Here is a 27683-nt window from a genome sequence, read left to right as displayed (position 1 = left end):
TACTTTATCACAGCACAGCCCTTTGTGACAGTGTTTCTAAAAGTTGAGTTGAGTTGATTTTGAGTTTAACGTCCCGTTCAGCAGCGAGGTTATATGAGACGTGGACCTACTGATTAACGTGGAATCCGAACCACATGAGCTCCCGCCGGGAATCGAACCCGGGTCTCCCACGCCAAAGGCACGTAAGTGTTTATAAAATATTTTAACTAAATATAAATCAATCAAATATCGAGACTTCCCCGAAAACATATAGGATAACACGTTCCGCCATTTGGAGCTCCTTCGTAGCTAAGCAGTTAGCGTATGCGCTTTTGGTGTGAGATACCCGGGTTCGATTCCGCGCTAATCAGTAGGTCGCATCTCATATAGCCTCGCTGCTCAAAGGAACGTTAAACTCAAAATCAACCCAACTTAATGTCTTCCCATTGATATGCACCCACATAAATTTTAGAAAGTCGGCCCCATTGCTGCCCGGTTTAATTTGAGTTATGCAACACCTAAGTTATGAAGAATAAGATCTACTATTAATGGTGGCTCCGAATCACGATTTTGAATCCATGCAATTGGCGGGTGCACAGACCATCATGCAAGATCAACCTCACAGCATAGGTGTTTCCCACCACACTATCTCGCTTCCAAGAGAGCTGTATATCCTGCCCGGTCTCCAAGCGTCGAAGTTCGTAAATGATATCGTATAGCCTAATAGCCATATCCACATAAAGAAAAAATTACAAAATTGTATTATTTGGGTCTTACAATAAAAAGAAGAAAGATTTGCCATTATTATTATTATTATTATTATTATTATTATTATTATTATTATTATTATTATTATTATTATTATTTACATTATCGATATTGTAGAGAAGATTTACTGAGTTCCATATATAAATACTGTTCTTCGATTTTCTGGGAGGAAGGTCACTTTTAGCAGTAATACTGTTTTCTTAGTGTGACGTCACGAAAAGCTTTCCGATTGAAGAAGTTGTTTGAGTTCATAGGTCCACGGTCAGTGTCCAGGAGACTGCTGTCATGGAAGGTAAGGGCATTGTAGAACTAAAGTTTAAAAGGACTGTTAAAAAGTAGAGCAATTTATACCCATTGTGTTGGAGTTACTTTATTTTAAAAAGTAATAGTTCTAAATTGTTTTCAACTACGTTATAAATGATACATAATATTTACTGGATGTTTACGTGTGCTAAAATTGTTTTCGGAAAATAAGACCAGGGAAAATTTTGTTCGAATTTTGGTAGTGTATCCTATTGAATAACAGTTCCTAGCATAAACGACATACTTTTATATGTGAAATTATTTCCAATTTAATTATGTTTAGTAATAATCAGTAGATTCAATTTACTTACGGCGTAATTCAGTTTGTGAAAGCAATATACTGTATTCACAATCGAATGGGGTTCCCTGCACTCTGCAGACAGATGAAAATGTATGCTATAAAATTGAACCGAATACACTAAAAAAAATAATAGGCGTATTGATTATAATATTACTTAGGACACTTTTATTGAGACTGCATCTGGTACACATTAAGTATATACAACTTATAACAAAAATATTGGAATGTTTAAAATAGCAAAATAGCGTTGTGCATTCATGCCAGTTCTAAAATTTAATAATAGCAAAAATAATAATGGATGCATGTTTATGCTCCGAAGCTGTAAGAGACTGTGATGACCATAATGAAGAAATTGTAGAATGAAGAAAGTAGGAAGAAACGAGAGAACCTCAAGGAAACCTGAACACACATTGTCTACCGTGACGCTGGGGGCACCGTGGCTCAGTGCTAGAGCGCTTACCTCTGGTCGTGGAGTTCATGGTTCGGACCCCGGTCAAGTAATTTTGTGGTTTACAATATCTTGTCCGTGGTTTTTCTCGGGTGCTTCCGTTCTCTCCCACATTCTCATTCCACTAATTATTTCATCATTCACTTGCCTTCATCATCCATCTCCCTTTGATAACGGGTATAACTGTGGGACGTTAAACTGAAAGGTTTCATTTTTTGTACCGCGAAGCCCACTTGGCGGGAGCTGGGATAAAGCCGGGGACCCCAAGCAGCAGAGGTGAGTGATCATTGAGCTACTGCGGTTCCTCATTTAATAGTCTTATCCAGAATTCCCTCAACATAGGGAGAAAATTGGGTGAATTACTAGGGTCTACAGATGTATCAAACTTAAGTCTAGAACACAAAAAATATCAATGGAGCGGAAACACAAATAACAGTCTGTTGGAATTATTTCATGAGCTATAACTCGTGGTATGTTTTCAAGTTTTAAATCCCTGACATTGGCTCAGTGACGTAATATTTCCCTCTATTACTCAAACACAGGATTGTATTCAGACTTGAACAGGGATGGATCCAAGATGGACTTCTGGGGGGGGGTTGTAATACTTAGAGCAGTGGCGTAGCACACTTTTGCGGGCCCCCCCGCAAAGTATAGAGAAGGGGCCCCACTTGTAAAGCCGACACAAGTAAGGTGGAAGTTCTACTTCTTTAAAACTTTATTCATCGCAAGACTTCGGGGCCCCTATACATCGGGGCCCCCCCGCACTGCGGGGGTTGCGGGGGCAGCTGCTACGCCACTGACTTAGAGCTACTTTTAAGAGCTCCAAACTCTGGGATTGGTTTTGGTAATAGTTAAGAACAGCTACTTCTCATCTCCCGTGCACGAGGATACATCTTACTGTTGCACTACCTAAACACCCTAAGTACAAGGGCAAGAACTCAGTCTATTACCTACTTTTTAACATCCTAGATAGTCAATGAACAATTCCTGAAAGTATGGCGTTTCTCGTCCTTCCCTAAATGGGAAGTACGGCTCATTAACTATAACCTTGGTTTTATTTATATAAACTTTTTTAAAAAGTTTCCTCTTCTGGGGGGGCCATCGTCACCCCCTGGATCCGCCACTGGGCTTGAACGGGTATACAAAGAGAAACTAATTATAAATTTGTGTTTATTTTAATTTTGAAATTGTACAATTTATACTCTATATCTTCGCCTGCATTGCCTGGCCCTGGCCTTTCCACTGGTCTTCTGGGTAGCAAGTGCATGACTGGTGCATGGAATCCTAGTTTCGATTCCCGGTGGGAAAGCATTCAATGTAATGGATTAGGTTTAATCTTAAACTGTAGGTTCACGTCTCATATAGACTCACTGTTTAAAAGCAATGCTAAACTGCAACCAGTTAACTGCTAGGCCCTGAACAGTGGCGTAGATTTCTGTATAACTTCGGGTTGGCCCGTTCAGATGTGTGCACGTTTCGTTGAAAATCAGATCCTGAAGATCCAAGCAAAATTTGGGGGCAGAGGCGGCCTTAGTAGTATGCGGGGCCCCGGGCGGGGGGCGGTAGGCGAAGCCCCCCCCAAGCCAGGAAACAGGTGAAATTTTTGAGGGGGTAAGGGGTTCTTATGGCATGGGGGTCGATATTACTTACGACATTAATGATTCGGAAACATTTTACATGCATGCAAGATCAACAAACTAGAACACATTATAAAAGTATCACTGACTTACGAAGCAGCTGCTTTGACGGTCAGAGACGGAAGTACACGTTTCTGGCTTTTCGCTGTGCAAAATCGTTGATAAGGTCCTCGTAGTCCATTGTTGAGGCAACTTCCTTTTCGATGGACAAAATAGCTAAACTGCACAATCTGCTTTGCGACATTGTTGATCGTAGATAGTTTTTGATAAGTTTCAACTTCGTAAAGCTTCTTTCCGCGCTGGAAACTGTCACAGGAATTGTCAACATAATTCTGTATGCAATAACGATGTTGGAAAATGAATCTCGAATGGGCCAAACGTACTGAAGACACTCTTGGACGGTATTGATGTTATCAGGAAGCATTTCTCGAAAAATCTTCAATTCTGCGCACAAGTATATTCCGTCCAAATCGCGTGAATCTTCTGCACGTAACATGTTGTCCAAATCCATGCAACACTTTAACAAATAATCGTCGTTCAATGACCGCAAACCCTACAAGTTGTATAGAAATCCAAAGATTGAAGCATACTATTCCAGTTGTTCGAATCTTTTTTTTCCATTGAGGTAAGTGCTTGATCCACTATCCATAAGAAATATCCTGTTCTGAAGGACTCCTCCGGCGAAGATGTTTCTTCGTCGTTACCCTCATAATCGAATTGTTTTTTCTTGCATCTGACTCTTCGTTCCTTGAATTTCTGAGCTACGTTCATTTCGGACGCAATTTCCTTTGCTACGATCATAGCATAGGAGAATCCGGTTTCCCGGTACTTTCTCAAGAAAGTAACAAGACCTTTGATTTGCTGTATTGCCACATCGAGCTGCATGTCAGCTGATTGCAAAGTTTTGCTGACAGCATTCACAGCAAATAAAATGTCATACCATATGATTAAGCTCAGAATAAACTCGCAGCTTTCGAGCCCATAATTTGCAATTCACTTTTTACTAGCGGATCATTGGCGGTGTCTGCGACAGTCAACAGTGCCTCCCTGACTTCTTTCGTCTGATAACGCAGCGCTTTCACACTTTCCTGGCGGAACTCCCACCGCGTTTCTGAAAGTGATTTTGTAGTCATGAAAGGCACGGTTTCTTCCATAATTTTCCACCTTTCAGCCGAGGCAGCAAAGAATTTATATATTCTCTGTATGACACCAAAAAACGTCACTGCTTGGGAGTTGCATTTAGCCATGTCTCCTAAAACAAGGTTCAAATTATGGCAGCCACACGGAGTGTAAAATGCTCGACTGTTCATGCGAAGAATGTTCGCTTGAACTCCTTGATGATTTCCCTTCATGTTCGCACCATTGTCGTACCCCTGGCCACGACAATCGGCGATGTCCAGACCGAGGTTCGCCATTGCGGCAAGAAGGGATTCAGACAGCCCCTTTCCTGTTGCGTTGTCCACATCCAGAAATTCGATGAAGTGCTCCACCACCTTCACTTCCGGATCTGATACGTCCACAAAACGCAATATTAGGGACATCTGCTCTTTGTGGCCAACTTCAGGCGTGCAGTCAAGGATGACGGCAAAATATTTAGCAAGTTTCACTTTATCAATAATTTTCCGCTTTACTTCTGACGCCATCAGGTCGATAAGCTCGTTTCGGATCCTATGCACGAGGTAATGGTCGTGATCCTCGTCGTTCTTAATTCGGCGGAGATGTTCTTGCATGGTTGGATCGAATTTGGCCGGCATCTCAACTAAGCCTAAAAACTGACCATTGTTCGGCGCATAAAGTTTCTCCGTTCTCCCACGAAATGCGTTGTTGTTTTCGGCAAGGTAATGTACAATCGCTAGAATTCTTGTTAACACTGCGCGCCAATGGAGCTTTTCTAATTCGTTCTAGCATCATGTTATCTATTGCGCTACCATTGGACATTCTCCGAGCTGATTCCAACCACGCTGTCATGCACTTAACGTGATTTACAGAAATTTCGTGGTGCTGAAGTTTATCGCCAAAATGCTTCCAGTCGCAGCAGCCTTCGTTTGCTAACTGGCCTCTAGTAGCTGTCGTGCCAAACAACTTACAAGGAAAGCAAAATACTCTGTCTCTGATCTTTGAATAACTTAGCCATCGCCTATCCACTGTTTCTCCGTTCGGCATCCTCCGTGTAAAGAAATTGTTCGAAAAATGTCTGTTACCTTCGTCCTTTGGGTATTCAGTCACTTAGCCTGATTGGACCCTTCTCCACTAACATGTCACGCACTTCACTCTTAATATGTTTCCAATTACCTGGATCGTATATGTCCTCGAACAGTGTGCTCGTCGTTTGAAGAGTGTCAGAAGTATGCAGAGGAATGGTCGCGCTTTCACAGGAGAGGTCACTTTCTGGGTCTGTTGCAACAACGTTGTCCCCAGAGAATTGCACCAAGTTTTCATTGTTGCTTGTGGGACAACAGGGCGTAGAAACAGTTTTGTTGCCAGCTAGTTTGCTTTCTTTGTCGGACGCAAAACTTGGTATCACAACCTGGTCTGTCGCATCACACCGGTCGCTCACAGTCACAGACAAATCATCATCCGTGTTCTCAAGTTTTTGGTGTTGATCCGTTGATTTTACCGCTACAACAAACTTGTCCAAAGATCCCTTTTGCTTCTGAATGAAGTCTTCTTTATATTTCCGTTTCTTGGCTTTCGCAGCCCCACTTTCGTAATTTGTCTCTGTCTCTGCCACTCATGATGGTCACTTATTCTTTGCCCAATAAACGAATAATCGGAAGACACTCACGCACTAATCATAATATTACGTATCCACATCTCACTACGACTGCGCGGTCCGAATTCCGAAGCCGAACTGAGGTGCTACACAAGACGTGCAATAGGAGCTATTTCTTGGAAGCGATGACTCAGAGGTGTCCGTAGCAACAGGACCACTCTTCTGATCCAAAAGTAACAAATAACATGACTTCTCACTCTATTTCGACAACAAAGAAAAGTTGAGATAAGGCCATTTAGTCATGTGCATGGTATTAGCGTCGCCTTGTTTGCTGACCCATTGTTGATCCGAAACTCAAGGGCTTAAATATTACGGTACTTTAAAACCAAAAATATCATGCTAAACACTTTCATAGTAATGGTGTAGATTTCGGGAATTTAAGGCTTCTAAAAGTAAAATATTGAGTAAGAAGTTCTGGTTTATGAAAACTGGTTTCCGAAGAAATCCACCACACCGTATTATTGGCCAAAATATTCACTTAACTCTAAGCTACGGTACATTAAAATGTTGCAGAGGCCCCGCATATTTGAGCTGACTGTGACAAGAGAATATCCTATCGCAGGGCCTGGGGCGGATGCCCCAGTCGCCACCCCCAAAGGCCGCCTCTGTTTGGGGGCATGCCCCATGGGCTCCAAGATCAACACCCCTGGCCCTGAAGCAGGCAAGAGTTTCCTCAGTTACTCCAAAATCCACTTACATGAATCATTTATTTATTTAATTATTGACTTTAGTTTACATTAGTATATTTGCGTTGGATTCAAAAGAAAGTTAATGAAATTTGTTGAATAAAATATGTATTTTATTTACGGTGGCTCAAAAGTAAAGACCTTATCTCTGTTACGACGGGTCCCTTATTTCATTCCTGACCACGCAAGTTTGTACTAGACAACATCGTGTCCATTTTGTCCATCAGGGTTTTGATTTCTCCCATATTCTCATGCCATAAATTCTATTATCATAATCATTCGCTTTCATCTGTCTCTTAGCGTGGGACATAAAACTATAGCATAGGCGTGGGACATAAAACTATAAATTTTATTTTCCTTTAATCATTCTCTTTTCCTTAGAGAAAAATGGAAAAATTCGCTATATGTGAATATAAAGCTTTAGTAAGTTTTATGTAGTTCACCTTTGGTGTTTGGGGTCCCGGGTTCAATCCCAGCCCCCACCAAGTGAACTTTGTGATGGACAAACACCGTGTGCGTGGGTTTCCTCGGGGTTCTCCCACTTTCTTCATTCCACCATTCATTACTCATCAGTCTCCTTTAGCCTAACCGGCATAATCGTGGACGTAAAACTCAATTTCATTTCATTTTCTTTCATTTGAATTTTATATAGCTATTTTAAATTAACAATTTGACTAAAACTATTGCGTGCTATTCTATTTTGAGTCTGAGCTCCCTCTTGGCTAAGCGGTTGGCGTACGCGCTTTTGGCGTGGGAGACCCGGGTTCGATTCCCGGCGGGAGCTCATGTGGTTCGGATTCCACGTTAATCAGTAGGTCCACGTCTCATATAGCCTCACTGCTAAAAAAGATGCTAAACTAAAATCAACTAAACTCTATTTTAAGTCTGCTACTCACTTCTTTGATCAGGAAATTCAGTTTTAGTACCTTAAGAAAGTGTTTATTACGGGAAGTTATACTACTGGGTGCAGATTCATCTTAAGAGGACTTGTTACGGTATATATAAGCGTTCGAATGTATGTAATTAAAAATATTCAAAAATAGCACGAATTAACTTGTGCAAGTGGCCACTTAAAAGCACGAATTAACTTGTGCAAGTGGCCACTTAAAAGCACGAATCCTATCTAACAAAACAGGACTGTATCAGGAGGGCCCATTGGAGCAGACGCGTCAGCGATGGTGGGTTTGAGTAAATTAATAATTACATAGAGGTAAAATTGCCATATATTTGTATTACTTGCACGTTGGTCTATATGTTTTGCAAATCTATACACACTTAAAATAGAACACAAACTATTCTCAATTAGCAACAAGGTACAGATTGATATTGGTATAAACTGTCTCAAAAGTCCCCTGACATAGGGTAACTCTGTTATCACAGTTACGAAGAAATGTAAGAGGGAAAATTTCTCCAAATATATTATTTTCAATCTAAAGTGAAGGATTTTTTTTTTAATTGGATGAGCTGTTTGGACTGTACAGTACATTCTTTATACGCCCAATGTTAAATGAAAATTAAACCTTGCCAGTTAACCTGGATCCGCAACATAAGTGAATGAAGTTACTGTCTGTTATGCTAACGTGCCCCCATTTCAAACATGCCCCCACTCACCATACTCGTACAAAATTTGTCCACCTCCCGTCCGTCCTTCTCTCACAAAGCCCCAGATAAATGGCAACGTTGCATTTCCATTTATCATTGGGCGCATAAAGAGTGTATAGCCCAAATGACTCGTCCGATTTAAAAAAATTCTTTCACTTTAGATCGAAAACCTTATATTTGGAGACTGTTTCCCCTCTTACTTTTTATTGTAACTCTGATAATAACTATTCTATGTCAGGAGACTTTTGAAACACCCTGTATAATATTCAAATATTTTATGTAAAACTTATATGCAAGCAGTGTATATTTTCAACCCTTTGTTAATTACCATAATTGTAGACCAATTACCGCAATCAATTTCGATAGATTCATAATGGGATCAGTCATAATTAGCCTAAAGTCATTTCATAGTGTGTGAAATTCTCGTGCATTAAAATTGAGTCTATATTCGTAATTCGCGTTGTGGTATTGAAAACAATAGAATCTTTTGAACGAATATGAATATTCACAAATTCAAAATATGTTGCCAAATCTCTTCTCCGTCCCACTACCAAAGGTAAAATCCTCCCAGGATCTAATAAACTATGAAACCATGTTTCATACATATATGATCTGAGATACATAACTTCAATCTTGATTCCAAGAGGTTATGAAGTTGACAAGGACAAAACTTCATACCTAATTTGGGTTTGATTCCCAATGGGAGCTCATGTGGGTCCGATCCTATGTTTAAGATATGTATTTCTTGTAGATCTGTATTTCTTATAGCCTTAAATTTCAAATCAACCAACCAATCACTTATTTTGGTTCCTAGTTTTCAAATTCCTGAATAGCTTATACAGCTAATGGACTGAATTAAGAAATAGAAAAATTACTCCGGAAAACTTCATTAACCCATTTCGGTTTCCTACGTCGGAAGGAAAACTAATCAGTTTCTTCCAAAAACAATGTTTTCTGCTAGTATGCGCAACTTTGAGCTCGTAGAATTAATGTTTGGGAAACTCTTCACAGTACATCGCAGACATTTCAAATTGAATTTTAGTTCTGAGTGAGTGGCTCAGTTGTAGAGCGTTCACCTCTGATGCATGGAGTCTCGGGTTCAAACCCTGCCCCACCAAGTGAACTTTGTGGTAGACAAAAACTGTATGCGTGGGTTTTCTCGAGGTTCTCCCATTTCCTCCCACTTTCTTCATTCCACCCTTTCATTTCTCATGATCAGTCTCCTTTAGCCTAACCGGCATAAACGTGGGACGTAAAACTCAAAAATGTTATTTCCAATTTTCCGCAATTTTACCAAAGAAAGTTGGGGCTCGGTGGTAGTACTCACCTCTGGTGCGTGGGGTTCCTGATACCATTCCAGCTCGCGCAACTGGATTTTGTGGTGAACAAACATGGTGTGGATTTTCTCGGTTATCCCACTTAATTTCACCATTTCATTCATTAGCGACTTAGCCTCGGAGAATAATTATGGAACGTTATGCTTTAAAATAAAACCTCGGTGTATTATAAGGATTTTCAGTTCATATATAACTAATGCTAGAGTATACGAAATCAACTAAGTTTACTGTTAAGCTTTGTTCTACTGCGCTCCAGCTTCAACTGTAGTATGTTAAACAACCATTGATAATCCTCCTGTGCTGTGAACGAAACACAATAAAATAAGTTACCGAAAAGAAAAAAAAACTTTCCTTCGATGTAGTTATTTCATGTAGAATGTAATTAGTAATAATTAAATTTCCCCCTAATTTACATGAATTCTATCAAAGAAAATTGATATTCTCCAAACTTTCAATGATTTGTATTTATGGTTAACTATTAAGAAGTACTGCCCCAACGAACACTATCCACAGTGACTTGTATGATTATTTATATTCTGTAATAGGCGTCATATTTTTGTCAATCTTTTTTTACCTTCACATTTTTATAACTAACGCCACACTTTATTCAATATACTTCCTGAAGTATTCATTTTAAAAAATAAAAGTAGACTGATTTTGTTAACTCAAGGTGTCATTTGAACCTGTTTAGCACTCTATTCAATTTTAATTACTCTGTCATATTTTTCCACCTTCAATGGTTCCTATACTTAGCTTTCGTCTGTCGCTCAGTATTCTCTATTTTCTCATGAGTCAATATGGATGATGGTCTTTAACATGTGAGAAGAAACTATATTTGCTTAGCGACAAAAAATAATGTTGAATTTCAGTTGTTCAAAGTTCCAGCTACTTTCATCTGTTAAGTAAATGCTTACATAGATAGCGAAAGTGATAATTTTCTTATAATCTTGCCTCCTGACAGCTGCTTATTTCAGCTTTACACAAGCAAAGGCAGAAAGTAAATATGGTTCCTATAAGCAGTTGTGAATGGCTACCCTGTGACAGTCGGATAAATCCTGGCATATCCTGTCTTCCAAGTAAGAGAGAGAGAGAGAGAGAGAGAGAGAGAGAGAGAGAGAGAGAGAGAGAGAGAGAGAGAGAGAGAGAGAGAGAGAGAGAGAGAGAGAGAGAGAGAGAGAGAGCTATTTTACAAACCTCGATCCACTTTCCGGATTCAATATATATTAAGTAATTCTTCATGACAAGTGAAAAAATGTTACTTATGTGAAAATTGTTTCGTAGTTTGATACTTCTGGATGCAATCATAGTTGAAAACTTGGGTTTGCTTTCCTTTAAATTATGTCTTTCTTATTTACATAAGGCGAATATTATTAACTAAAGTCAGGTTACTGACCATTAACTTATCGGAATGTGTGTTGTTACCTTTTCACTATGTCCGAGGGAAAAAAAATGAAGTCGGCCCTTAGCAGCTTCCACTGCATTTGCTAAGAAGTTTATATTCCTCAGTCGTAAATAAATGATTACGGTTGACTAGAGTTATCACTTTGGAAGTGGAAGACTCATCTTAGACTCGAGGCGACAGGTCATATTCGGATCTCACTACAAACTATAGATCTGTATCTCATATAGCCATTGAAATGTGTGGAAAATCTATAGAGTAAGGTGACCGATGATGGCCACCCACAACTTCTTTTTTTATATATATAATTTCAAAATAGCTGAAGAGAAAACTATCATGCTGGGTGGGTTTCAACCATTGCTCTGTCCTCTTACTATTATCAGATAAATAATGAATCATCTTGTAGTATCTATGGAGAACAGAGCGGAAATGTGAAAGTGTTCAAAAAAACCAACATAGGAATACTATACCCAATGATGGCCACCCTCATCGCCTATGATGGTCATTCAAAGAAGAATAGTCTTAAATGTGTTAAAAACAAATAGTCACATGTATGTTTGGCAACACACTATAATATATAAGATATTGAAAATACAGTGATATTTGCAGTGTAATATTTGAAGCCACATTAAAGAGATAATTTTAAATAGTTGAATTATGCAGCTGCTAGTTGAAAAGCAGGGAGTAGTGCTAGTGCATCCTACTTGAAAACTCATTAGAAACTTAAATGTCTTGTTCTAAGTTAAAGTGTAACATTAACATTTTCAGTTTACGCGTACATAATCTCATTTGTATTATTTGACAGTTTAAAGATAATTGTAATTAAACATAACATTTTTCAACATTCCACTCTTTCTCCTGGATACCACAATATATTATGGCTAGTTTATTCCACATCAAAACATCTTCCGCAAAAATATTTTGTTTTCGTCAGCACACCATATGACTGTTCGCACGTTTCGTGGGCCCAGAGATTACACAAAAAACACTGAATCCTATCAAATTTGTTCACAGCACTTTTCTCGTAGTAATTATTGCCACAACACACACAAAGATCAGAATCATCATTTGACAACTTCAATTTTTTTCTAGCAGGAAATTTCTTATCAGTGATACGAGCAAAGTAACTAGATATAACACCACGGGTTTGCGGAAGTGCTAGTTTCACGTTGTCTATAATAGGTTGAGGAGCAGGATCGCCACTGCCTATGTTACGTGTGCCTTTGCGATCTCCTTTAAGTTGCTTCTCGCGAAGCGTTCGCAGTTTATTTGGAAAAACAGGATTGAATTTATGCGGTTGCATACGTTTGTTTCTTGCCATACTTTGTGTCTTCATCAATGGAACAGGGAACAACGTAGAAAAGCTTATGTGCTTGTCATTACCTAACGGGGAATTAACAACTTGGTCGGGTTCACACTAGATAGAACAACAAGGGTTAACACTGTCACTTGCACTTGAACACGCTTCAACAACTTCATGATGGAATCTGGGGATGATTCACCAGCGAAGTCTGCGACAAAGGCACGTTCCGGAATTTTGCTTGGCATTACAGGAAAAATTCCACATCCCGCAAAACCATTCACAGCATTATGAAGTGTGGCAGCCTTCAACAAAGCTTTAAAAAATATACTGCCAAAATCTCTTTTAGAAAAGTTCACCCCAGGGTTGTCTTATCCAGTTGTTTGTGGCTGCATTGTAGTGACATTTCAATGACTTAAACACAGCCTTATCTAATGGCTGAAGCCACTGTGTGGTGTGGGGAGGTAAACAGCGAAGATGTATTTCATTTTCTGCAACAAATTCTAGCGTTTCAAGATGGTTGATATGCGCAGTGCGTCCATCAAGAAGAACTGGCCCAGGAGTACACTTGGAACGAAAGAATTGTATCCACGCGAGGAATAATGCAGCGTTTGTGTATCCACTTTCTGAATACTCAATAACAGTCCCAGGGGGGCAACCTCCTTTCGAATTCAAGTCTTCTTCTCTTACCCTTAAAAATAAACGGTTTTATGAAATCACCACTTGCATTGCAACACATTGGCCATGCTGATCATCATACGAACCCCTCACTGTGACCATCATAGGGATACTAGAATCTCCCTCTCATTTGACTTCACCGGCTGCACATACGTGACTTCGTGAACACCACTCTAAGTCGACATTGAACCTCTAGTAACAGCAAGAATGACACAAATGGGAGAATAATGTGTAACACAAATTACGCCTAAAACCACGCAATGAATTAGTCTCATTTTACAACGTACCCGAAAAATGTACACCTTGTCTCAAAAAGGTTGAGCGCACTCTTTATTGGTGTTTTGAGGCAAAAATTTTCAAAGTCCAACTTCGGGTATCTTCGGAAAATAATAAACCAGGTTCAAACCTCCAAGCCAGCCTTTGCAGTCGGGAAAAAGTTTGCAGATGTGTTTTTCTTCTTTTAAATATAATAAGACTTGTTATCAAGTGTTGAAAAAAAGCAACATTGATTGAAATACTTAATGATACAATATTTCGAAACCTTGTATTAATGTCAACACATGCTTGTTTGTGATTTAGCTCTCCATACGTGATGGAACATTTAGATACGTAAACGAATCTTTCCATATGTAAAAGAATGCTCAAAGTTAAGACATAGAACCTAATTATCGCCTGAGTACTAAAATAATAATCAAAGTAGAACAAAAACAGCGTTTGTAGTGGATATGAATGCCATAATTATCTTGAAAAACGTTATATATGTTTCGCTAGAAGCATGTTTCCGAAAGTCCTTGTTTTAGCTCACTGGTAAGGTGTCGGATTCCAAATGTTAAGGTTACGAGTTCGATTCCCATCTGGGGCAGTGATTTTTTTTATGAAATTGTATTTTCTGCAATGCATGAAAAATTATATAAAATAATGACATTAAATACATCAGTTGGATATATATATATATATAACATAATCATTGTAGAATATAGTAATTATTATGTTTAAAATATAACATCTGAAATACGTAGGTGTTCACAGTAGGTCGGTATTATATATATATATATATATATATATATATATATATATATGAGAATGTTAAATACAAGTTAAGAAATTCATTCAATAGCAATAAATAAATCATGTAGTGTATTTATTTGCAGCTATTTGTCATATAGAGGATAATTCTCAACATTCATAATACAGCATGTCATTTATGTTCTTGAAAAATTATTCGATGCATAAACCGAGGATTTAAACAGAGAATTCAAAGTTGCAACGCTCGCAAGAAATTCATGAACCCCAAAGGTCACGTGAGCAGACTGGAATTGTCCTTATGAAGCATGCCACAGCAGAAAGTCTTTACATAGATTTTCAACTCAATTCCTGATATATGCTTTTGCAATGTGGAAGTGGTGATGCCTTGAGTCACTCTCTCTCTCTCGCTCGCTCGCTCACTCTCTATTTATACAGTATATAAAAGTGGATGTATGTGTGTGTTTCAACATAATTCTGATATATCTAGCGCAATTTTAACTCTATTTGTTACAGTCTGGAAAAGAGTACTGTCGGGATACATATCAAAAATGCTAGAAACGGGTCTATATTAGTATCGAATCCATAGCTCCGTGGTCGCTTAGGTGAATAGTTCTACTTTCAATTCAAGTCCAATTAAGCTCCCATTAGCACCAAGGATGGTTACGTAGCGACGTAAAAATATCGAAATCAACCGATATTAGAATCGAATCGTAAGTTTTCAGCGGCGCTAACAGTGTCGCATTTCCCATTAGTCCACATTAGTCCACATTTCACATTAGGCGCATTGCCTAGAGGGCAACATATTTGCAGAATGCAAAGTTTAAAACTTGAATAATATTTTATTTTTTTCCGTATGAAAAAGTTAAAAATCAAGAGCAAATATACTATTTCATGAACAATCCTCTTTTACTATTCTAATATGTTTAATAATAGAGTAAGAAATCTAAAAATAATTCAGAACATGTTTCACATTTGTTATTTTTTGTTACGTAGTTCTAGCTGTAGCATGTAGTGAGTGCTATTTAACTGTAATAAATTCACTAATTAAGCATATTCGAATTAAGTTTTATTTTTAAGTGGCGGAGAAATATGTAGTTATTGGGGGCGGAGAAATATGTAGTTATTGGGGGCCCCGAGAGCAAAAGTGCGTAGGGGCGCCGAGCTTTTAAATGCAACACTGGTCGCTAAATTAATTGGTAGAAATTTTAATGTCATTTAAGACCAAATTTAGTCCTAACGGTGGCAGTATCCGTTTGCACTCGTAGGAGAAATGAAAGGGGCTGACATCAAAATTATATAAAAAAGACCGACATTAGTGTCGAATCCATAATTTTCGAGGTGGATTAGATAAAGAGTGACACTCCAGGTGCTTAATGATATAGAAAATTAGTTTTTCTTTCTTTTTTTACGTTGGTCTACTTTTCCTTGATTTGAGACTTTCAAATTTCATCCTATTTTCTACTGAAATGTGTCTGTAAGGCAACAAAGAAATAATTATATATGATAAATTTAAATTCATTTTAATTCGGAAGATGAGAAACATTTTGCAATTATATATCGTAAAGGTCAGCTCCACCAGTATTGTAATAGAGAGGTGCTTGAGCCATTGACGGTAGAAATTCAAACTCCGATAAGTGATAATTTCACAGTCTTGTTTTATTACAAGTGAAACCTATTTAGTCAATGGAGAGGAGGATGTGGATCATGGGTCAGAGTTGATGTCGATGGGTTTTGGTGGGTCGGAGTTGGTCGCAATGGTTCAGAGTGGTTCATAGTTGGTGGTGGGTCAAAGTGGATCACGATGGATGATGGGTCAGAGTGGACTAATGGGTCATTTGGGTGGTGGGTGATAGTGGGTCATGGTGGGTCATGGATCACATTTTCATTGACCCACACCATCTCTGGTTAAAATTGTACTAAAGATAATAGGCACCGAAGATGCATGTCGGCTATTATGCTCAAATTTTGCACATAAATAGTACCCCACCAGAAAGCAATAAATCTGAAACGGTTCACGGTATCACCTCCTAGAACTCGAGATGTAGGGGTTTGTCTGATTGGCTAAATTAAGACGTCAATGATTTATCCCTCAACAAGCAAGCTTTTTATGATCGTTTCCGTGGGGAAGTCAGAAGAACACGTGCCTAATAATCGTAATATTGATAGTTCGCGTCCACCCCGGGTATTTGTTTTGTGTTTTTTTGACTCACCTAAATATAAACAAATCACACATATAGGCATTTTAACATATTTTGGGAGAGTAATTTTGTGGTTCGTTGTCATTTCATCGCGTCTCTGCCGCTGGTAGTAAAGTTTTCAAAATGGAACTGGGGCCACCGCGGATTGTCGCTGCGGGGCCACCAATTTTTGATGAGAGGTCAATAGTTGACCATCTGTAGTCCACCGACGCTTACAACTTAGGGTAATGAACGATGTCTTTGCCTTGTAGACTTCATAACTACCGACATCGGCAGTCAACTAGCTTTTAGTATTCCTTTACTAACAATCTATCGTTCATGTTTATACACGGTGTTGTAATAATAATAATAATAATAATAATAATAATAATAATAATAATTATTATTATTATTATTATTATTATTATTATTATTATTATTATTATTATTATTATTATTATTATTATTATTATTATTTGTAGTAATAGTAGTATAATTGATAATAGAATAATTATATTGTCTATGTATTGTCTAGGTAGGACTACACACAGGATTTGGCTCGTTTTGGGTCGACTCGACTCTAATCCGAGTCGAGTTGGAGGATATTTTTCGCGCCAATTCCTAGAGTTCAGACCTCAAAGATGTTTATTTCGAGTCGAGACGAGTTTCAAAGAAAAGTCGCTCGTGCCCATCCCTACTAATGAGAGCTGAATCGGAGTTAAGCGAAATCGAAAGTCACACTATTTATCTAAGCGACCCCGAAAACTATGAATTCGACACTAATACCGATCATTTTCTAGCAATCTTTTATATGTATCCCCCTCCCATTGACTATAGGTAACACGACAGCACTCTTTTTCAGACTATAAGAAATGTGGTTAAAATTACTCTAGGCCAGTGGTTCTCAATCTAATTCCTATCACGATCTCCTTTTATCACATCCTCTTGCCAGCGACCCTTTTATAATTTGTGGTTTATATTAAGCTTGTGTGGGATTTTTAACATACCTATTTCTATAATAGTAGAATCCATTTCTTGTTTATAGTGAACAGTGCCGTGGCATGGAAAATCAGCGCTCGGGGCTAGAGTATACGATGATGTCTCCCGTACATATGAGTGAGGTCGACAGACTAGCTGCGAAGCGCCACCATGGTTGGCACGAAGCTCAATAAAATTTTCAAAAGTAAACCCTGCCTTTCCTTGATTTTGAGCACATTTTATTACGTTTTTCCTTCTATTTTATACATGTGCACATGCACTTTCCGAACATGAGTAACACACTTCCTCCGAAATTTGTGCCCTCTTTTTTCGGCGCCCGGCATTGACAGTGGATACAGTAACTGTAATATCTATATTCCCAACGACGAAGGTGCTGGTTCAAGATGGATGTTAAACTCCTTCATTGAAGAGGCCATTAACGTATCTGATCTAAGCCCACAACTTCTTGAAAAAATAATAGAATGATCATAGTAGTAATCGCCCCACTTGGGCGAACTTTTAATTATCCAATTTGGGTCCCCATGGACCATAGTGAATGAATCAGGGATGCTTTGGCCCGGGATTACGTCACCTATTGAAATTTTGCTTATGCTTATTCAGGGGCCATGCACGATGGTACGAATGATTCAGAGGTACCTTGGCCATGCTATGACGTCATTGAATTGGGAGTATTGGATCAGAGGTCATGATGATTCTTTAAAATTACTAAAAATATGGTCTTGATTCATTACGTTATGAAATAGTACAGGTTTACGAATGCTTTCGTTCCCTTTTATGGCATAAAATTTGGAGATTGTTATATCTTTGAGGTGGACTAACACTTGTGCAAATGAAATCTTTAGTTTTACGTCCCACGATTATGCCGGTTAGGCTAAAGGCCCATACAGCAGAGGTGAACGCTCTACCACTGAGTCACCGCACCTCTACTGGTATGAATGAATTAGAGGTAGTTGGTTCGATCTAATATGTTCGTTTGACGTCACTGAACTGGGATTTTTTAGCTTGGAGCTTATGATGGCTTGTTTCGTTTCCTTTTATGAATATAAAATTACCAAAACAAGGTATCTCTTTCTTGATGATCTATTACAGTATGAATTAGTAGACCCCAGTAATAGTATAAATTAGTATTAGTATTAATATGAAACTCGAAAACTTTGGAGTTCCTTTGTGGCTAACCGGTTAGCGTATGCGTCTTTAACGTGGGAGACCAGGGTTCGATTCCCGGCAGGAGCTCATGCGGTTGGGATTGTTATCCCTTTGATGAGATGGACTAACACTGGTGCAAATGAAAAATCTTTAGTTTTACGTCCCACGATTATGCCTATTATGCTAAAGGAGACGGTGACGATGAGAAAGGAATGAAAGTGTGGGAGAAAAATGGAGCATAATGTTGTCCACCACAAAACTATTTTCTCGGGGGTTTGAACCAGGACTCCATACAGCAGAGGTGAACGCTCTACCACTGAGCCACCACGTCCCTTACTGGTGCGAATGAAGTAGAGATATTTGGTTTGAGCTAATGTGTTTGTTTGACGTCGGGCTGACCCTATTTCACTTTTGGGACCCACATGGACCATAGCGAATGAGTTAGAGATGTTTTGGTTCGGGATTGCATTACCTATTGAAATCTTGCTTATGTTTACTCAGGGCAAGGGTCACTCAGGACACATAAGATCACCTTGATTTACATCAGGAGTTGGGGGGCGGGAGGGGAGTATCGGACCTCGTTCCCTTTGATGATTATTGATTTTGGAGCCTTATTACGTTATATGGAGGCGTATTTAAAATTATTTCCTTAAATTTGATAAGTACTTTGTGATCCACTTTGTTCCGTTTCAGGGGTGAACATGGATACCTTGCAATCGTTCCGAGTTCGATTCTTGGTGCTAGTTTCAGGAAATGTTGAATTTAACGTCCCCAGCGAAAAACGATGGTGATGAGAAATGATAGGACGAAACAGGAGAAAACATGTTCCCTTTTAGAGGTACAAAATTGCCAAAATATAAACGTAAGCAATACGTTGTACCACGTGATTGGTCTTTTGGCCCATTTTATGCTCTTGGATGAGGCCCTATTACCTTATATAGTTATATGGACGTATACAGGGGTTCATTACATTTCATAAGATATGGGTATATTTGTGCACCCCTTTAAAATTTGGGTGGAGTACTTTGGCCCACCCCCTTCAATTTTGGAAATTGCCCAATTTAAACATTTGGTATAATAGTATAGGACCCTAATATATATTATTATATCCCTTTTAGGGGCACAACATTACCAAAATTTTACTACAACCACGTATTTGGTATTTTGGCTCATTTTTTATCACCTTGGATAAGGTCCTATTACCTTATATAGTTATATGGACGTATACAGATGTCCATTTCCTATTATAAGACATAGGTATATTTGTGCACCCCGGGAGGAGTACCGTGGCCAATCTTTTTAAATTTTGGAAATTTTCCAGTTTAAGCATATACTACTGGACTCTAATATGTATCATGATAAATTTGGGTGGTTCACTTCGTTCCCTTTTAGGGTACAAAATTGCCAAAATATAAACATAAGCAATATGTTGTACCACGTTTTTGGTTTTTTTGATCCAATTTATCCTCTTGGATGAGGACCTATTACCTTATATGGTTATATGGTCATGTATAGCGGTCTATTCCCTATCATAAGACATAGGTACATTTGTGCACCCCTTGAAATTTTTGGGAATGGTACCTTGGCCCACCCCTTAAGTTTTAGAAATTGCCCAATTTAAACATTTGGTATAATAGTACTGGACCCTAATATATATTACTATAAATTTGGGAGGCCACCTCGTTCCCTTTTAGGGGTCATTTTGTTCCGCTTTAGGGGTGAGCATGGATACCGTACATGTGGTGCAATCGTCCCGAGTTCGATTCTTGGTGCTAGTTTCAGGAAATGTTGAATTTAACGTCTCCGCAAAACGATGATGATAGGACGAAACATGAGAAAAACATGAACTTACTTGAGGATTGAAGCAGGGACCTCACACATTAGTGACAAACGCGGATGGGATGATGTGATTTTGGACCTAATTAGTAACTCTCGTTTCCGTTCATGGATTAAATAAAAAGATGACTCTTTGCTTAAATCTGATTAGTTCATTGTTCGAGCGATTTTTAAACGCCCAGCGTTTGTTGATCAGTAAGCGCTTCATTGATGGAAACAATGTTGCCAGATTTTGAAAATCTAAACTGCTCCGATTCTTTTTCGAAACGGTTCCGCTGAGTGCAAGAATTTTCAAAACTAAAAACTTTTCAAAAAAAATTTCGAACTAAAAAATTTCAAATAAAAAATTTAAACAAAAATTGTCAAACAAAAATTTTCAAACAAAATTTCAAATAAAATTTTGAAACAAATTTTGAAAATCTAAAATTTTTAAAACTAAAAAATAAAATCAAACTTTCTGGAACGAAATTTTTTTAAACTTAAAATTTTCGAACTCGAACCGAATTTGAAAACTAAAAAAAAAACTTTTCGAACCAAATTTTCAAACAATTTTTTTTCGAACTCAGAAAGTTTCAAACTTAAAACTTGCAAATCAAAATTTCAAACTAAAAAGTTTTCGATCTAAAATTTTGAACTAAAAAAAATTCGAACTCAAAGTTCTCACTAAAAATTTTCGAACTCAGAAAGTTTTAAAACCAAAATTTGAAACTCAAGTTTCGTATTAAAAATATTTTCGAACTACAATTATCAAACTCAAACTTTTCGAAAATCTTAACAGAGATTGAAACTGATCACTCGTTTCGCGAGCCGTAAGCCGTAACTTTTAGTAATGTAACATAGTTTACAGTTTAAGATTTATATTGTCTTGAGAACGATTGAGTTCGTTTATGTAATGAACCCGTTGGCCAGCCATAGCCTGATTTCACATCGTAGCTCATGAAAGCAATGTTGTTGTAATTGTTTTAGCCGTGACCATTTTTTTTTTCTGGACATAGCCTGTACGATCACCAGGAATGAAATACTACTTAGTTTAGCGACCATTAAGACGTGAAATAAGATGAAATTTGAACCATCAAATGTTGACATCCTGCGATAGAACAAACGAAAATGTGTGTTTCCTTACCTGGAGTCGAACCCCGTATCGATTAGAACTTCAAGAAAAGGACATTATTCGTTTAGCAAGCGGAACAAAATGACCCCTAAAAGGGAACGAGTTGGCCTCCCAAATTTATAGTAATATATATTAGGGTCCAGTACTATTATACCAAATGTTTAAATTGGGCAATTTCTAAAACTTAAGGGGTGGGCCAAGGTACCATTCCCAAATTTTTCAAGGGGTGCATTAATATACCCATATCTTATGAAATGTAATGAACCCCTGTATACGTCCATATAACTATAAGGTAATAGGGCCTCATCCAAGAGGATAAAATGGGCCAAAAGACCAATCACGTGGTACAACGTATTGCTTACGTTTATATTTTGGCAATTTTGTACCTCTAAAAGGGAACATGTTTTCTCCTGTTTCGTCCTATCATTTCTCATCACCATCGTTTTTCGCTGGGGACGTTAAATTCAACATTTCCTGAAACTAGCACCAAGAATCGAACTCGGTACGATTTGCAAGGTATCCATATTCACCCCCGAAACGGAACAAAGTGGATCACAAAGTACTTATCAAATTTAAGGAAATAATTTTAAATACGACTCCATATAACGTAATAAGGCTCCAAAATCAATAATCATCAAAGGGAACGATGTCCGATACTCCCCTCCCGCCCCCCCCAACTCCTGATGTAAATCAAGGTGATCTTATGTGTCCTGAGTGACCCCTGCCCCCTGAGTAAACATAATCAAAATTTCAATAGGTAATGCAATCCCGAACCAAAACATCTCTAACTCATTCGCTATGGTCCATGTGGGGTCCCAAAAGTGAAATAGGGTCAGCCCGACGTCAAACAAACACATTAGCTCAAACCAAATACCTCTACTTCGTTCGCACCAATAAGGGACGTGGTGACTCAGTGGTAGAGCGTTCACCTCTGCTGTATGGGGTCCCTGGTTCAAAGTAGTTTTGTGTTGGGTAACATTATGCTCCAGTTTCCTCCCATATTTTCATTCCTTTCTCATCGTCACCGTCTCCTTTAGCCTAATCGTGGGACGTAAAACTAAAGATTTAATTTGCACCAGTGTTAGTCCATCTCATCAAAGGGATAACAATCCCAACCGCATGAGCTTCTTCCGGGAATCGAACCCTGGTCTCCCACGTTAAAGACGCATACGCTAACCGGTTAGCCACGGAGGAACTCCAAAGTTTTCGAGTTTCATATTAATACTAATACTAATTTATACTATTACTGGGGTCTACTAATTCATAATGTAATAGATCATCAAGAAAGAGATACCTTGTTTTGGTAATTTTATACCCATAAAAGGAAACGAAACAAGCCATCATAAGCTCCAAGCTAAAAAATCCCAGTTCAGTGACGTCAAACGAACATATTAGATCGAACCAACTACCTCTAATTCATTCATACCAGTAGAGGTGCGGTGACTCAGTGGTAGAGCGTTCACCTCTGCTGTATGGGCCTTTAGCCTAACCGGCATAATCGTGGGACGTAAAACTAAAGATTTCATTTGCACAAGTGTTAGTCCATCTCATCAAAGATATAACAATCTCCAAATTTTATGCCATAAAAGGGAACGAAAGCATTCGTAAACCTGTACTATTTCATAACGTAATGAATCATCAAGACCATATTTTTAGTAATTTTAAAGAATCATCATGACCTCTGATCCAATACTCCCAATTCAATGACGTCATAGCATGGCCAAGGTACCTCTGAATCATTCGTACCATCGTGCATGGCCCCTGAATAAGCATAAGCAAAATTTCAATAGGTGACGTAATCCCGGGCCAAAGCATCCCTGATTCATTCACTATGGTCCATGGGGACCCAAGTTGGATAATTAAAAGTTCGGCCAAGTGGGGCGATTACTACTATCATGCTACAAGTCTTTGCAACTGATTTTCTGTAACGAAGACTTGGACAAGTTCTGCCTGATGAGGAGAGAAGAATATCCTGGTCTGGTATCTGCTGCTTTAAAAGTAATAATTCCATTTGCTACATCGTACTTGTGCGAAAGTTTTTTTTCATGGTCAACATTAAAACAAAAACAAGAAATCGCTTATCAGTTGAAAATGGCCTCATAATGTTCGTCACGAAGATTGAATCGGGCATTGCTGCACTAGTGAAATTACACCATGCTTAGGTATCTCATTAGGTTTCAATTTTAATTGTATTTCAATGTGTAGGTTTTGTTGCATATGTATTTTTTTAGTATTTCTATATACAGTTCTCATTAGTTTCATATCATACCTCTTTCATTTAAATTCATTTTTAAACAACTCTCCATCATTTGAAAATGTTCAGTAGACTTTTTTATTGTTCTTTACAGTATATATATAAAAAAAATAAAAGTATGCCTATCAGAACAAAATTCAAAATAATATTTAAAAATTACTTTTGGTATTAGATTCTAACTATATTTATCTCTTTCGCTTATCTGCGCGACCCCCTAGGAGCCACAACTCCCAGGTTGAGATACCCTGCTCTAGGCATACATGAGTTATGTTGGAACATACATACATACACTTTTTATGTATAAATGCAGATAAGAGAGAGTTGAGAGAGAGCGATTAAGGTATTACCGCTCTCAATCTCTTCACTTTACTTTTGCGATTCGTGAATTTCTTACGTGACAGTTTGGGGCTAGCTAGTTTTTTGGCTTGAACCACGATCCGATTTTCGATATGCTCTACCTAAATGCTGTAATGCGAATATTGAGAAGTTACCTGCGTATGAAAATAGCTGCAAATAAATACATTACGTAACTTATTTATTGCTATTACACGATTGTTTTAATTTGTATTTAATATTCACATATAACATACCGACGTTCTGTCAATACCTCAAATGGTATATTTTAAAGATAAGAATTGCTTACGTCGTGAAATGATATGACTATATATATATATATATATATATATATATATATATATATATATATATATATATATATATATATATATATATATATATATATTTAACTAATATATACAACTGATGAATTGTAATGTAACTATTTTTCATAATTTTCATGCATTGAGGAAAGTAGAATATCATAAAAGAATCTCACCTGAACGGGTATCGAACTCACGATTTAAACGCTCGGGGGTGTACCACTGAGCTAACATGGCCGCTTTTCGGAATCTGCTTCTGAAATATAACTGAGCTCATACGTAAATGCTCTTTTCCGTATGGAAATCACAATGACGAAACGAGAGTGTGAATATATAGTTTCGAAATAATGTATCATTAAGTATTTCAATCAATGTTACTTTTTTTCTACACTTAATACCATTTCAACATGTCTTATTATATTTAACAGAAGGAAAGACATATCTGTACATTTTTTCCCGATTGCTAAGGTTGGCTTGGAGGTTCGAACCAGCAGCTTTAGTTTACTGTTTTCAGAAGATACCCGAAGTTGGGCTTCGAAAGTGTTCGTCTCAATACAGTTATCATATCGCTCAATCTGTTTGGTATATGGTGTATATGATATAGGTTTTTATACGTGTAAAGTCAGTATAACAATTCATTCTTTAAACAGTTTTTCGTATGTATTAATATTCCTTTATAAAAATTGTTTTTAATATTATTACAGCGCACCATTTTCAGATTTCTTTCGCGAGTCGTTGACCAAGTCGTTCCCCACAATAGGCATGTCGTGTAAGTAACCAACCACACGTCAGGTACTAGCTTTTACCTATTGCTTCCTGCTCAAAGCTCAGAAAATTGGTAACTATGGATAGACGTACAGCAGTAATTACTTTATGGGAGTTGGAAAGCTATTCTGCAACTGCAGCTAGCAGGAGCGTAGGTGTCCCGGCCTCTACAGGAAGGCGATGGATTCGGAAATATGGTGCTACACTTCAGACTGGTAATTTACGATCTCCTGGTCGTCCGCATGTGTCAACCGAAGCCGAAGATGCGAGATTAGTAAACGAACCCCGGTTAGACCCACTAAGGACGTCTAGACAGCTAAGGGAAGCTTCTCTCCTTCCTGGTAGTAAGCATACAACTCTGCGAAGGCTTCGTCATGCTGGGTTACGTGGCTGTGTTGCTGCCGTGAAGGAAAAACTCTCAGACGACCACAAAATTTACCGTCTCGCGTTTGCACAGGCGAATGTGGGTCGCAATTGGGAAAACGTAGTTTTCTCACATGAATCCATATTCACAACATCAAATGATGGACGCCGTTTTGTGTATCGTCCGAGAGGCACCCCATATGGCCCTAGATATGTGGCTGCTTGCAATCGCAGTGGCTATGTATCTATTTCATGTTGGGGATGGACTTCCAGTCGCGAAGCAGGACAGCTTCACAGAATTGAAGGACATCTGGACAGTGCTCAGTACTTAGACATTATGAGTAATATCATGGTGCCATCTGTACGAGTATTTCAGCCTGATGGTGTAATTCAGTTCCAGCAAGACCAGTCGCCAATACATACTGCCCGTGTGGTTCAGGAATGGTTCGCAGGGCAGCCTGAGATTGATTTAATTGACTGGCCGCCTCGTGGAGCAGACCTCAATCCCATGGAAAATGTGGGCAGAAGTGAAGCGTACTCTAAGGGACAGTTGGTCTGAGGCAGATCCACCAAGAACTCAGGATGACCTGTGGCATCTTGTTTCCGGAGCATGGCTGGAGATAGGGGAAGAAGATAGATTTGTCACCTATTTAATCGATTCCATGCCCAGAAGAATGGAGCGTGTAATAAATTCAGAGAGTCTTGGACACAATATTAATGTCCCCGCCTTAACTCCCGAAAACAGCCCTTTTCAGGGCTACCTAAACGCTTCTGAAAATATTTCTAGAAGTAAACCACTCCTTGTATCCGATTTCAGTGCAATTCTACTAACAAAAAATGATAAATCGCTGCAGGCTTTGAACTCAAGACCTCTTCATTGTCAAGCCCGTACTCTACCAGTGAGCTAACATGAACACGCAACCCAAACACGACTTTCAATTTCTGGTATTTGATGACAATGATGCTCATATACTTTGCAAATGGTGTATTCAACTTGGGATGTTACGCAACATACACACACACACACATAAACAAAGCGAGAGAGAGAGATGAATATACAAAAGCATATTCAACGTATTCGAATGAGACTGTAAGTAACGACATTCCGTTCTAAAGAGATTTGTGTTTCTTCCCGCGACGTTAAGGGGATCGGGAAAAATTATGTGCCTTGAAGCAGGATCCGACTTTGGATACTCTGTTTATACACTTTCTATATCCGTAGGAATATACTGTACTTCACGAATGTAAAAACATGCTGTAATGAGAATATTGAGAAGTTATATCTGTATGACAAATAGCTGCAAATAAATACACTAAATAATTTATTTATTGCTATTGAACGATTTTCCTAACTTGTATTTCACATTCTCATACATAATACCGACCTACTGTGAACACCTACTATCTCAGATGTTATATTTTAAACATAATAATTACTATGTTCTGCAATGATTATGTGATATATATACAACTGATGTATTTTAATGTAATTATTTTATATAATTTTTCATGCATTGCGGAAAATACAATTTCATAAAAACATCACTGCTCCAGATGGGAATCGAACTCGTAACCTTTACATTTGAAATCCGACACTTTACCAGTGAGTTATCACAAGGACTTTCGGAAACATGCTTCTAGCGAAACATATATAACGTTTCTCAAGATAATTATGACATTCATATCCACTACAAACACTGTTTTTGTTCTACTTTGACTTTTATTTTAGTACTCAGACGATAATTAGGTTCTATGTCTTAACTTTGAACATTCTTTTATATATGGAAAGATTCGTTTACGTATCTAAATGTTCCATCACGTATGGAGAGCTAAATGACAAACAAGCATGTGTTGACATTAATACAAGGTTTCGAAATATTGTATCATTAATTATTTCAATCAGTTGCTTTTTTCTCTATACTTGGTAACAAGTCTTATTATATTTAAAAGAAGAAAAACACATCTGCAAACTTTTTCCCGACTGCAAAGGCTGGCTTGGAGGTTCGAACCTGGTTTACTTTTTTCCGAAGATACCCGAAGTTGGACTTTGAAAATTTTTGCCTCAAAACACCAATAAAGAATGCGCTCAACCTTTTTGAGACAAGATGTACCTATTGGCACTTCATAACTCAGTTA

At 38.2% G+C, this 27683-nt stretch overlaps 1 protein-coding gene across 1 annotated transcript in view; it reads left to right on the top strand.

Moving 5' to 3' along the window:
* The first annotated feature begins 895 nt into the window (after nucleotides 1-895).
* LOC145686174 (uncharacterized) overlaps nucleotides 896-27683 on the top strand; it is an 81593-nt gene continuing 54805 nt past the window's right edge. The window contains exon 1 of the mRNA XM_081759194.1: nucleotides 896-1039. Coding sequence (XP_081615320.1) covers nucleotides 1033-1039 — 7 coding nt within the window. The 5' untranslated portion in view covers nucleotides 896-1032. The remainder of the gene's footprint in view (nucleotides 1040-27683) is intronic.

This window comes from Thermobia domestica, chromosome 5, assembly GCF_964235325.1.
Source record: "Thermobia domestica chromosome 5, izTheDome1.hap1.1, whole genome shotgun sequence".
Taxonomy (NCBI): domain Eukaryota; kingdom Metazoa; phylum Arthropoda; class Insecta; order Zygentoma; family Lepismatidae; genus Thermobia; species Thermobia domestica.
The sequence above is the reverse complement of the archived record's forward strand: the minus strand, read 5'-3'. Positions and strand labels throughout refer to the sequence as shown.